Source organism: Durio zibethinus, chromosome 1 (assembly GCF_047325235.1).
Source record: "Durio zibethinus cultivar Kanyao isolate XHJ-2024 chromosome 1, ASM4732523v1, whole genome shotgun sequence".
NCBI classification, from domain to species: domain Eukaryota; kingdom Viridiplantae; phylum Streptophyta; class Magnoliopsida; order Malvales; family Malvaceae; genus Durio; species Durio zibethinus.
The window spans coordinates 31,972,810-31,984,102 of NC_143162.1; the positions used below are offsets into that span (position 1 = coordinate 31,972,810).

Genomic DNA, 11,293 nt, shown 5'->3' on the forward strand with positions numbered 1-11,293 from the left:
CGGCCAATTCACGAACCTGATTCAAAATTAGCGTCACAGTCACATGTCGGCCGAATTTTACAAGTCATCAATCCATGACTAAAATCTACGGTCTCAGTGACGTATGTGATGCCAATTCCTCGAGTGTTCCCGTAAGAATAACTTCCCTTCATTACTGCCTAACGGCAGTCAAAATTGTCGTTGAACAACCAGTCTCCCAATTGGCTTCGCCAAACGCTTATCTCGCATGTTAGTAGGCAGCTGCTTCCATTTCCTTTACCCTCACATTTACCCCCCATTTCTCTCCCTTCACAATCCCATCCCCTCAAGCCTTTCTTTCTGCGTCGCATCCTCGGGTAATTTTCTTTCTCTGTTAAAGGCTTAATCTCACCTTTAATCCTTACGTATTGACCTTTTTCCTTTATTTTATTTTTTTCAGCCATGGATAAGAGCTCGACTTGTACACTATTTTTATGCGGCAAATCATCTGCCGAAACCGAAAGTGCTAAATCATTGAAAATCAGCAACGCTCTTAAGCTTCCAGACGGCGGCGAAGTTTCAAATCTTTTACGGTCGGAGATTAGTAATTTCCAATTCGGTGAAGAGGCTTTTGATGTCGATTTGTTTATTAATTCACTCTCGACTAACCGATTCGGTCGGTTTCTTATTTGGTCCCCGCGGTTATCCTCTACGCACGACATCGTTTCTCAGTAAGCAAACGATTTATTGGCCAAAAAAGAAAAAATAAATTTAGTTGAAGTTTTTTGTTATTTTTTGAATGCTAAAGTTTATTTTTTGCTTTTGAACAGTAATTTTTGTGAGCTTCCAATTGGTGCAGTTTGTGTAGGTGATGTTCAGTTTAAAGGGCGAGGTAAGGTTCGGTTTGGTTATTACTTCAACAAACTTAAAAACAGCTGTAAATAATATTTTTGAATAGTTAAAAATTGAATCTTGCGTTTAAGTTATTTTTATGTTTTCAATTAATATGATTTTGTATATGTTTGGAGAATTTGCAGGTCGGTCGAACAATGCGTGGGAGTCTCCAAGGGGATGCCTTATGTTTTCGTTTACATTGCAAATGGAGGATGGAAAAATTGTGCCTTTGGTACAATATGTGGTGTCTCTCGCTGTGACGGAGGCCATAAAGGATGTTTGTAATCGAAATGTAAGCCTTTCTTCTTTCTCTTTTCTGCCTATATGGATATATTTTCACTTAGAAAGGGAATGAAGGAGGCACTGACTTTCTGGCTATTTTTTTGGGGCTAAAGAAATTTGTTAGGTTAGCTTCTTAAAGTGTAGAAAACAATAGGTGATGTTTGGACCTTTAAAGTTCATTTCATTAGGCATATTAAAGGCTGTGATTTTAGAAGATGAATGCCACTGAATGAAAAGGATATTTAGTCCACAATTGCTAGGCATCAACTTCAAGTTCAAAGGTTTAAACTATGGAGCACAATTTTTTAATAGTACCTAGTAAAGCTAAATCACAGAACCGTAATTGCTGTTATCATGCTTTGCAACTAGGTAACTGTTATTTACCTCGGGTTTATTGCTGTTCTTTGAAAATTCAGATCATTTAGCATTATTATATGGCACATTAGTCTTCAGCATGATCCTGAAGTTTAGATTTCATAGACTTCTTTTTCAAAAAATGGTTTCAGGGCTTCCCATCTCTTGATGTTAGGATCAAGTGGCCCAATGATCTGTACTTAAAGGGCCTTAAAGTTGGAGGCATTCTCTGCACCTCAACATATAAATCAAAGAAGTTCAATGTCAGTTCTGGTAAAAAGACTCATTCCTTTTGGTGCCAATAAGCAAATTCAGTCTGACAATTTATGTTTCAGTCTGTGTTTTCATGTCCCTAGATCCAGTGGCAGAGCCACTGACTAATTATAAACTTGACGAATGTAACCCTCAAAATTTCTTAAAAAGTTAATTTTTGATCTTTGAAGATGCCCATAATTTCAAAAATATATTGACTTCCAGTTCCACCTCCAGTAGTTCTGTTATGCCCTTTCATTTTTAAATGCATTTCCGTTAGCATCTTCTCCTCCTGGGAAGATTTTTGCTTCAGGATGGGTAGACCATTGATCTATTTAAGTGCATTTTTTAATCGAAAATAGGATATTCCTTGCCTTATTTTATTTATACAATTTATGTGCATGATTAAGCTTACAAATCAATGGATGATCATGCAGGTATAGGTTTGAATGTTGGTAATGTGAAACCAACAACATGTTTGAATGCAGTATTAAAAGAGCTGTCTACTACTTCAAATGAATTTAGAAGAGAAGATATTATGGCTGCCTTCTTTAATAAATTTGAGATGTTCTATGACATTTTTATAAATCAAGGTGAGTAAATCTTTTGGTTCTCTCCATAATCTCCTGGTACGAAAATATGCCATTTACTCTGTTGAATTGATTGCTCTTATAAATGTGTAATTTTTATACCCAATATAAGACTATTTCCATAAATTTCTAACAGACAGTAGTTAACTGAAATGCTAGGAAAATGGTAATTGTTACTACAGTTGTTTCTCAATTAATTATAGCTTGTCAAATATTGGCTCCAAATTTACTTTCGGGGTCACATAACATGCAGGATTTCAAACACTTGAGGAGCTTTACTATAGAACATGGCTTCACAGGTGAATTTTCTTTTATTATTTTCATTTTTCACTTTATGTGCACATTATCTGTTATGAAATTTTATGGGTTTAATAATGTATGAGAAGGGATTATGAGCTACTTATAGTCAATGATTGTGGCATTGGTTTTGGCTGTTTTACCATGTTGTTTTTAGGGACTTAAGCTAGTGCCGTTGCGCTTATCAACCTTAATCTTTTATTATTGACGACAATTGCCTTTGGTTGCATTAATATGAAGTCAAATAAAATTTTTGCTTGTCCGCATTTACATTCATCAAAGCCAGGGAGGGTTGGCCATGTTATGTTGTTCTTATTTGAATCCCAATGTCTATAAATGTATAAAATGGAGAAATCTTTTAGAAAGTGGTTTTAATGGATGGCCATCATGTCCAGAGAAAACAAATATGGTGTGCTTATTCTTCCGTGGCATTAAATTAATAAAAGCCTGATGAAGTTTCTTCATGTCATGTAGTTGATCAATAATTCAATTCAACTTGAACAATCTATTAAAAATTTGTGTCTTTGTGTTTATTTGCGTATTGATCTTTTTTGTACAAACTTTTATGTTCATAAACTTCTTAATTGATGCAACCCAACTAAGCTTATGCCTCTGCTTTGTATTTTAATGAATCATGGTGAAAATTTTCTAACATCTATGGCATGCGTATATGCTCTAAATCAGTTATTATAGGCATGTGATTTTATTTTCAATCGGCTGTGCAGTGGGCAGAGAGTTATTGTACAGGAAAAGAATGAGGACAGATTTGTGGAAAATGTGGTCACAATCCAGGTATGGTAGACTCAAAAGGTTACTGCATTAGTTTCTGACGAAGCCTTCTGTTAGATAGGCAGGTGTCTTAATTTTGGGTACAGACATAAAGAGAAAAAATGCCCTTCTAAATGATTAAAAATCTTCTAAGTTCATACTTGAAGTTTCTGTCTCTTTTTGTATGATGGGAGATTTTCTGTTTCCATGATTATATAGTTGTTGCATATGTAGTTGTGAGCTTGGAGTAAATAATTGTCAATTAACTGCATGAATGAAACAATGTATATTATTCTCTTTGTAATTTATATTTGCTAGTGATGGTTGTAGGGGAGAAAGCTAGTCAAGACTTCATTTTTATTTGCCACTTAGTAAATTTCATGTAGAAGTCTTTTTGGTAAAAGTAAACAATGCCATGAAAGACCATCTTCATTTTTGAGTTCATACTACAGTTTGCTTCTCTACACCTTTGGTCTTTGCCCTTGTGGTAAATTAGGGTATAGCCAATGATCTTGTAGTAACTTAAGGAGCTTCTTATGTAAATCTCAATTAGTGTTATGTAGCAATTTCGATTCCATAAATATATTAAAGAAGTGACCATAATTTCGTATTCTTGATGTTCTAACTTGAAATTGAGCATCTTACAAGTATAAAATATTATTCACTTCTTTTTGGCAGGGTTTAACATCCTCAGGATATTTGTTAGCTATTGGTGACGACAATCAGGTGTGCGAACTTCATCCTGATGGAAACAGGTATCTAGCTTTACAGTTTATCTTGCTAAAGCCCCACTGCCCCCTTCCTCCTGCTGCTTGAAGAAATTTCCATTAGGTAATTAACAGTGTGCAGAATTCAGTTCTTTTTATTTTATAGGTTGTGTCTAATCTAACCACCTGTAAAACATCTACAAAGAAAGCAAAAGATTAACGGTTAAGGAAAGAAAGTTACAAAAACGCTACACGTGTTTTCTTTAAGCTTTAACTGCTTCCTTTAAAATTTGATCTCATTAATCAAAACAAAGTCCACATTATGAAAAATTATTTTGCCCCTTGCCTTTTTGGAAACTAAGAAGTTATTAATAAATGGTTTAAGTTCAACAGAAATCACTTGAGCACATTTCTGACTATCCAACATCATATATATGGTCCAAAGATCATTGTATGGTCCACAAATTGTGGCCCTGCCCTGCAAAATGGGCCAATAGAGAATGCAAAACCAGATGAAAATTTCTCTCTTTCCAATGTTAAGTATGCATGTCATGTGGGCTCTCCACCATCTAACACATTTTAGCTTCCAGGGTTTTAATGCTAAATTCAGCAGTAGTAATATGACCGACCAAAAATTTAGGATTTGGCTTATGATTGATCTAAAAGATTCATGGATTACTAAACTTCTAAACATAGAAAATCATTTATTTGGAAAGTTTTAAAATATTAAGGCTATGTTTGGCACATATAATTAGTTAAAGGATAAGATACTAATAATCTTATCATGTGTTTGTTATGCACTTAAATAAAAAGATTGGATTATTGAAAGGATTAGATATTTTATGCCAATAGGATAACTTAATTATTTGGAAAAGCAGGATTATTTTTAGTACAAAAATTAAACTTATATATCTTATTATATCAAATTACATTAATAATTCAAATTGTATAAATTTTAAGGAAGGATAATTTTTATCAATAAATAAATTATCTTATTATAATTTTTGTACACATCAAATATAAGATAAAATGATATTATTTAATTTAATTTTATTTATCATATTATTTTATCATATCTTGTGACATTATTTAATCTAATCTTATTTATAATATTATTTTATTATATCTTATAATAATATTATGTGCCAAATATAAACTAAATGTATAAGAGAATGCATGCATGTATGCGCGTATATTTCTTGAATGAGTTTCATTCTCAATGGTAGACCGTAAAGTAAAGTATCCCCCCCCCCCCGGAAAAAAAATGGAAACCCTTAAATATTATGTATATTTGATTAAATAAATTTAAATTGGTTCTCTCAAACTATTTTTTTTTATGGCTTAATAATTTAATTTTGTATACTGCAATTCAAAAGGTTAAAATCACATTATTATTTATCTTTTTATTGCATCCACTAATTATTATTCAAAAATCCGTAAAATCAAGAGTTTTGTAATTCATTTTAAATCGCAATCATGTGATTTTAGCTTTCTAGCTTTTTCAACAATATTGTCTTCAGTCAAGTATTAAATGTGTTTTTCTCCGACCATATGACTATTGATGTTTTTCCCTTTTTTTAGCTAATTACAACTTTTCTTGTACTAATGATATTTTGCTTTTAATTATTCTAGATCTTTATCTTATATTGTCTATATTGTTTTGCAATATTTTTCAATACAAACTATATTGGAAACTATTTTAAAAAGTTAGATGATTTTCAATCTCAAAATTTTCTTCATTTTTAAAAGATAGTTGTTTTCTTGTTTGTATAAATTTTTAACTGTCATTCAATAGATTTATGCCAATAAAAAATAATGATTTGTTTGCTTTCTATTTTCGATTTAAACTATCAAAAAAATAAGAAAGATTTCATCTGTCATTGAAAATTTGTGTAATTAGTAATTCAACTACTAATTTAAAAGTTATGTTATTTTTAAACGTTTGTTGGAATAATAATTTTTTTTATTAATATATCTCTTATACATATATATTGATATTAAGAAGTATAATAAACTAGTCATAAAAAATAATATTACTTGGTTCTTCAATATCAAATATCAAGATCTGTAACTATTCATTGTCCTTGAAGTCCAGAGGATAATATTACCTTTTAACTACACAATTTAAATGCTATTAATTTTTAAATTAATAAGTTGGAAAAGATTATACTTTGTTTTGCTGCATCCTGAGAGCATTTAGATTCCCTTTCTCTTTATTCTTTGAATGTAACACTTGCCAAGGCATCCATTTCATTGGTAGTGGTAGTTTCCGTGTGCTTTCCACATATGAAATTCATGATCTAGTAGTTCACACCACGTCTTCAAACTGTTTATGATTTCCTCGGTCATTTTAATATTGCCTCTCATGTGAACACAGTTTTGACTTCTTCAAAGGACTGGTCAGAAGGAAACTTGAATGAATAACATTCCATGGCATCTTCCACTGGTGCAGATTGTCGTGTTCTAACATGTGCGCAACTCTGGATACTCTATCAAATTTTTACTTCAGAACTTATGTCCTAATACCCAAAAGATTTTTTTTTTTTTTTGATTGAATGTTTTTAATTTTTGATTGAATGAGATCTTGGTCAAACTTACACAAGGCTTTCTTTTATTTTTTAGGTTAGATTTTAACAAAGATTTAAATAGCACTCGGATGGCGGTATAACAACGGTTATTTTACGGTTACATCATCATCCGTCATTGTTATTGAAGGAAAAAAGTAGAAGAATTTGAATCTCATTTATAGCAAATGTATCGTGGTTGCAAATTACGATGTAACGTTGAATAGCGATAATAGTGATCTATTATTACTCGTTATTCGGTTTTTCATTCAAAAATTCAAAAAAAAAAATCATTTGATTTTATTTAAAAATTTAAAATAAAAACTGCAAGAAAAAAAAATAAACATCAATTTACAAAATCAAGAAAAAAAATCCTACAAAACTTAAACTTTCAAAAATATCAATTTTTTTAAATTCAACTTCAATCAAAATTAAGTATATACAATTTAAAGTAAGTAATTAATTCAGCACTTAAATTGCTTTTTATTTTAATTTTCAAATTTATCGTGATTTAATTTGTTTAAAATTGCATTGGATTATGGTGTATTAGTAGAAAGAGACAGGAGTTGATAAGACTTAAAATAAGAGACAAAATATGAGAGTGAAACTTGTGGTTAACAGAAATAAGCAAATAACACACACACACATATATATATATATATAAAAGAGAACTAAGAGATGAGGATGAAAATGAAGGTTTTGAGAAAAAATTATTGAATGCAAGGTGAGGATATGAGAAGTTGTGTGGGTCTGTGCAATTTAGTTAAGAGGTAGAAGAAGTAAACTTGAGAGGCTATTGTTATTGAAGATTATCCACAACATGAAGGTTACCAAGTTTGATTTACTATAAGCCCATAAAAAATAATTCTCTTGGCCCATAAATAATAATGTTTTTATTTAATTTATAAATATCTAATGATTTATTATTTGATTTATGTATAATATAATTCGATAATAATTTGATGAGTACGATAATTAAATAATTAAATATATCATTCTTTATGATTATTTATTTTTCACATGTTTATTTATTTCTTGTTATTTTTTAATTATCATATGAATAATTTTTTAACTATGAATATTTTACTATAAATATTTTTTCTTAAATAAATAAAACACATGATATGATATAAATTACTTTAAAAATCATAAAATAAAAGATTTTATAATAATAATTAAAATTATTATATTTTGTAACAAATTAAATAAAATTTTTAAAAAAATTTATCATCGTAATAACTGTAATAACTATGAAGATCTTTGTTATATTTATAATCGTGATAAAAATAATACAACCAAAAATATAATAATTACCGTAATTTAAATTTTTAAATTTTAATAATCGACAACTACTTTTGTACTAATCTTATGCAATTTTGAATTCAAATATATATCCAACTAATCAATCAGTTTGTTAGAAATTGGTCTCTTCCTTGCTGCCTTTTTGTTGATGAGAATAAATAGTTCTATTATTTGCTTTATCTCTAGGATCACTGGACGACATGATTATTTTAAGTGGTTTAGTGTCCGTGAGTCTGTCCTATGGTCATAGGTTTGCTTGTCCCATCTTTGCCTATATGTTACCTCACCCGTCCGTCCCCCCCCCCCCCCCCCCTCCCCTCCTAACCCAGCCTGGACACGAGTTTCTTATATCAAAACAAAATGTCTTAGCTATTCAACTTGATATGAAATCACTCGCAGGCCACAACCACCAGACCATTTTAGGGGGCCCATACAGCAAAATTGTCCCTCCATTACAGTATCAATATGGAATTATGTTCAGGTTTAGTCATCCTCAGAAGGCTGCAAAAGAGCTTGTATCATATGTTGTATTGCCATTCACCAGAGCCTTTTTTTAGGTTCCAATTTCATTCCCAAGTTTAGGGTCCTACAAATTTTTACCCATAAAGAAAAAAACAACATCAGCTCTTAAGCATTGCAACTTTTGTCTGTCTCCAACTCATCTTGCATGTAATGAAATGAGGTCTAACCCAGCATTTCTATATATTAGGATTAGGATTAGGATTATATGGCATGAAACTTATCATGTAATATCAACAAAATTTTGTCTTGCTGTATAGAACTTGTTTGCTGTTCATTACAGTCAATATTGTTTAGTGATTGTCATACTTGGCTGCTGTTGAAAAACTGACAATTGAAAAACAAAACAAATGCTTTACAGCGAAAGTTCATGTGGGTAATTCATGACGGTGACAAATGGTACTTATTTCTGCTCAAAGGGATAACTTCCTTATTTTTTTTTGAACTTTTTTTCTTCTATTCCAGAAGGGAGGATGATAACGAAATGAGTTGTAAAGTTCATGCGTTTTAATTTTACTTTAATTTATTTATTTTTTATCTGTGGATTTATTGCTTCTCTGAACAGCTGTAAAATTGAAGGAAGCACATGATCCTCATTTAATAATTATGGCTGTGGGGTTTTCTCTATGAAAATTCAACATATTCACCAAAAGTTGGTGCAAAACAAATTGTTGATAAAATAAGATTTTGAGTTAAAATTAAGCTATCTTGATTCTTAAATAGCCACTTAATGCCTAAATGTAGGGTTTGAAAACTTTTTTTCCCTTTTAATCAACATCCTTTGGTTTGCAATTGGTGTTTTTATAGAAGAAAAACTTTTAGCATACTTTTTTTAATTAAATTGATTTATATATTTATTTTTTAATTTAATAAATTTAAATTTTAATATTTACAATTCATCATTGTAAGATTTTTACTATACTAAGATTGTAGAGAAGAAAGGAGAACCTATAGTTGATGTTCTCTATAAGAATCATAATAATGGGGTCAAGAAATTAACTATCATAATAATAATTTAACAGTATGATGATTAATGATGTTCTGAATCGTACGGAAAAGAATATAAACCCAATGGAAAAAATGAATGGAGAAGGAGAGAAAGTCAGCATAGAATTTGAGCCTCACAAAACCCAACGGATTTTTTTTTTTTTTTCCGCTGTTGAAGGGACAAGAGCGGTCAAAACATTCTTTAGGCAATCACATGGTGAGCTCCCATGGTGGACCCAAAGATTAGGTTGAAAGAATCGAATAGGATTGAAAAGATGGGCTACCATCAACTTAAACACACAGATGCTCCAATGTTCCACTCGCATTTACAATATTAGTAACCATAACACCAATATGCCATTCACATTGTTGATTCAATTTTTTTTTATTATATCATAAGTAAAATTTTAGTACAAATAAAAAAAATTTTAATTCAAAATTAAATCTTTGATATTTTTTCAAACGCTTTTAATCATTAAATTAAAAGCTTGAAAATATTATTGATTTAATTTTAATCCAACCATTTTTAACGTACTTTTTATCTTGCTTCGTTTCAATGATACCAAAAAGATATGCATGGATGTCAAGCTATATGCTTGTTCACATTTGCAAATTCTAATTCTTTTTTACCCAAGCGACATTGAATAATTAGAATGATCTAACCCCTTTTTTAATTATTTTTTTAAAAAAATATAAAAAATTATACATATCAAAGTTTAAATTTTAAATATTATTTTTTTAAAATAATTATACAAATTAATTAAAATAAATCTTGATTCTGAAATTTTTTACTTTTTTATCACTACAAAAGCATAAGTTAAAATGATTAAAGCGTTTAGAAAAAGACAATCATGGCAAGAAGTTCACTTTCAACTTGGCTATAATGATAAAATAAAAAAAAAAAAAGAAATGGCACAAATATAACCATATTAGCCAAATCGAGAGTCGATGCCCCCATTCTCCCACCTTTTTACCTATAAAAATTAGACTTTTTTTTTTTTTAATCTCTCTTTTCTCTCTCCATATCCAATATGAATTTGCGTGCGATAGAGCATCCGCATGCAAAGATTTTCCTTGTTTATTTATTCTTCCAACAAACGCGTTATAATTAGAGGAATGATTAACATTTAATTAGGTCATTGGTCAAAAAACATGATTGGATTGGATTCGCATCGGAATATAGCATTAGCATAAACCGCCAAAGCCACCAACTAATAATAATGAATTAAAAAAAATGCAAGATGCATCGTATCATTTCTCGTGATTATCATTCAACATCTCAACCTCACCTTTTTTTTTTTTTTTTTACCTTTTGTTTTCAAGGTTTGGCATTCAAAATTTTGTTATTGAAGTTTTTTTCCATGAAAATCGAAGATTTATTGACAAAAAAATTACTTATTTTCAGTTGAACTAATTTTAATTAGCGAATGTTGTAGCTTTCTTTTAATTTACTATTATTAGTACTTGTTGATAGAAAATATTTCGACATAATGCCACGTGAACATATTTGGCTTCATTTATCTATTTTTTTTCAAAGCTTATTAGATTTTTTTTTCATTTTTTGGTTTTTAACTTTTGATTATTATTTAATCAAATTAAAAAGTATATTAATAAACTTGCATCTGTTTAAAAATAAATAATAATTTGGATCTATCATCGTAAGTAGAATGTATAGATATGTTTGAGCCATTGATTAAAATATATATATATGTATGGAATAATTTGTTACCTTTGAAAACAATATTGGGAAATTAATAAGGGAAGCAATAATTTAGCTTGGACTGCCACTGACAATATCTCAAATATGTAATCAAATAAC

At 30.0% G+C, this 11,293-nt stretch overlaps 1 protein-coding gene across 2 annotated transcripts; it reads left to right on the top strand.

The window, feature by feature from the left end:
• The first annotated feature begins 163 nt into the window (after positions 1–163).
• LOC111312328 (biotin--protein ligase 2-like) lies at positions 164–6,704 on the top strand. Of its 2 annotated transcripts, none has more exons than XM_022912495.2 (10): positions 164–335; positions 419–689; positions 789–850; positions 996–1,144; positions 1,641–1,761; positions 2,178–2,333; positions 2,584–2,629; positions 3,353–3,419; positions 4,074–4,226; positions 6,480–6,704. In XM_022912495.2, the coding sequence occupies exons 1-9, from the start codon at positions 227–229 to the stop codon at positions 4,209–4,211; spliced, it is 1,119 nt and encodes a 372-aa protein (XP_022768230.2). In that variant the 5' UTR covers positions 164–226; the 3' UTR covers positions 4,212–4,226; positions 6,480–6,704. The 2 variants fall into 2 exon arrangements, with proteins under 2 accessions (XP_022768230.2, XP_022768231.2); XM_022912496.2 differs by having other exon boundaries at positions 166–335; positions 4,074–4,150.
• Positions 6,705–11,293: the final 4,589 nt, after the last annotated feature.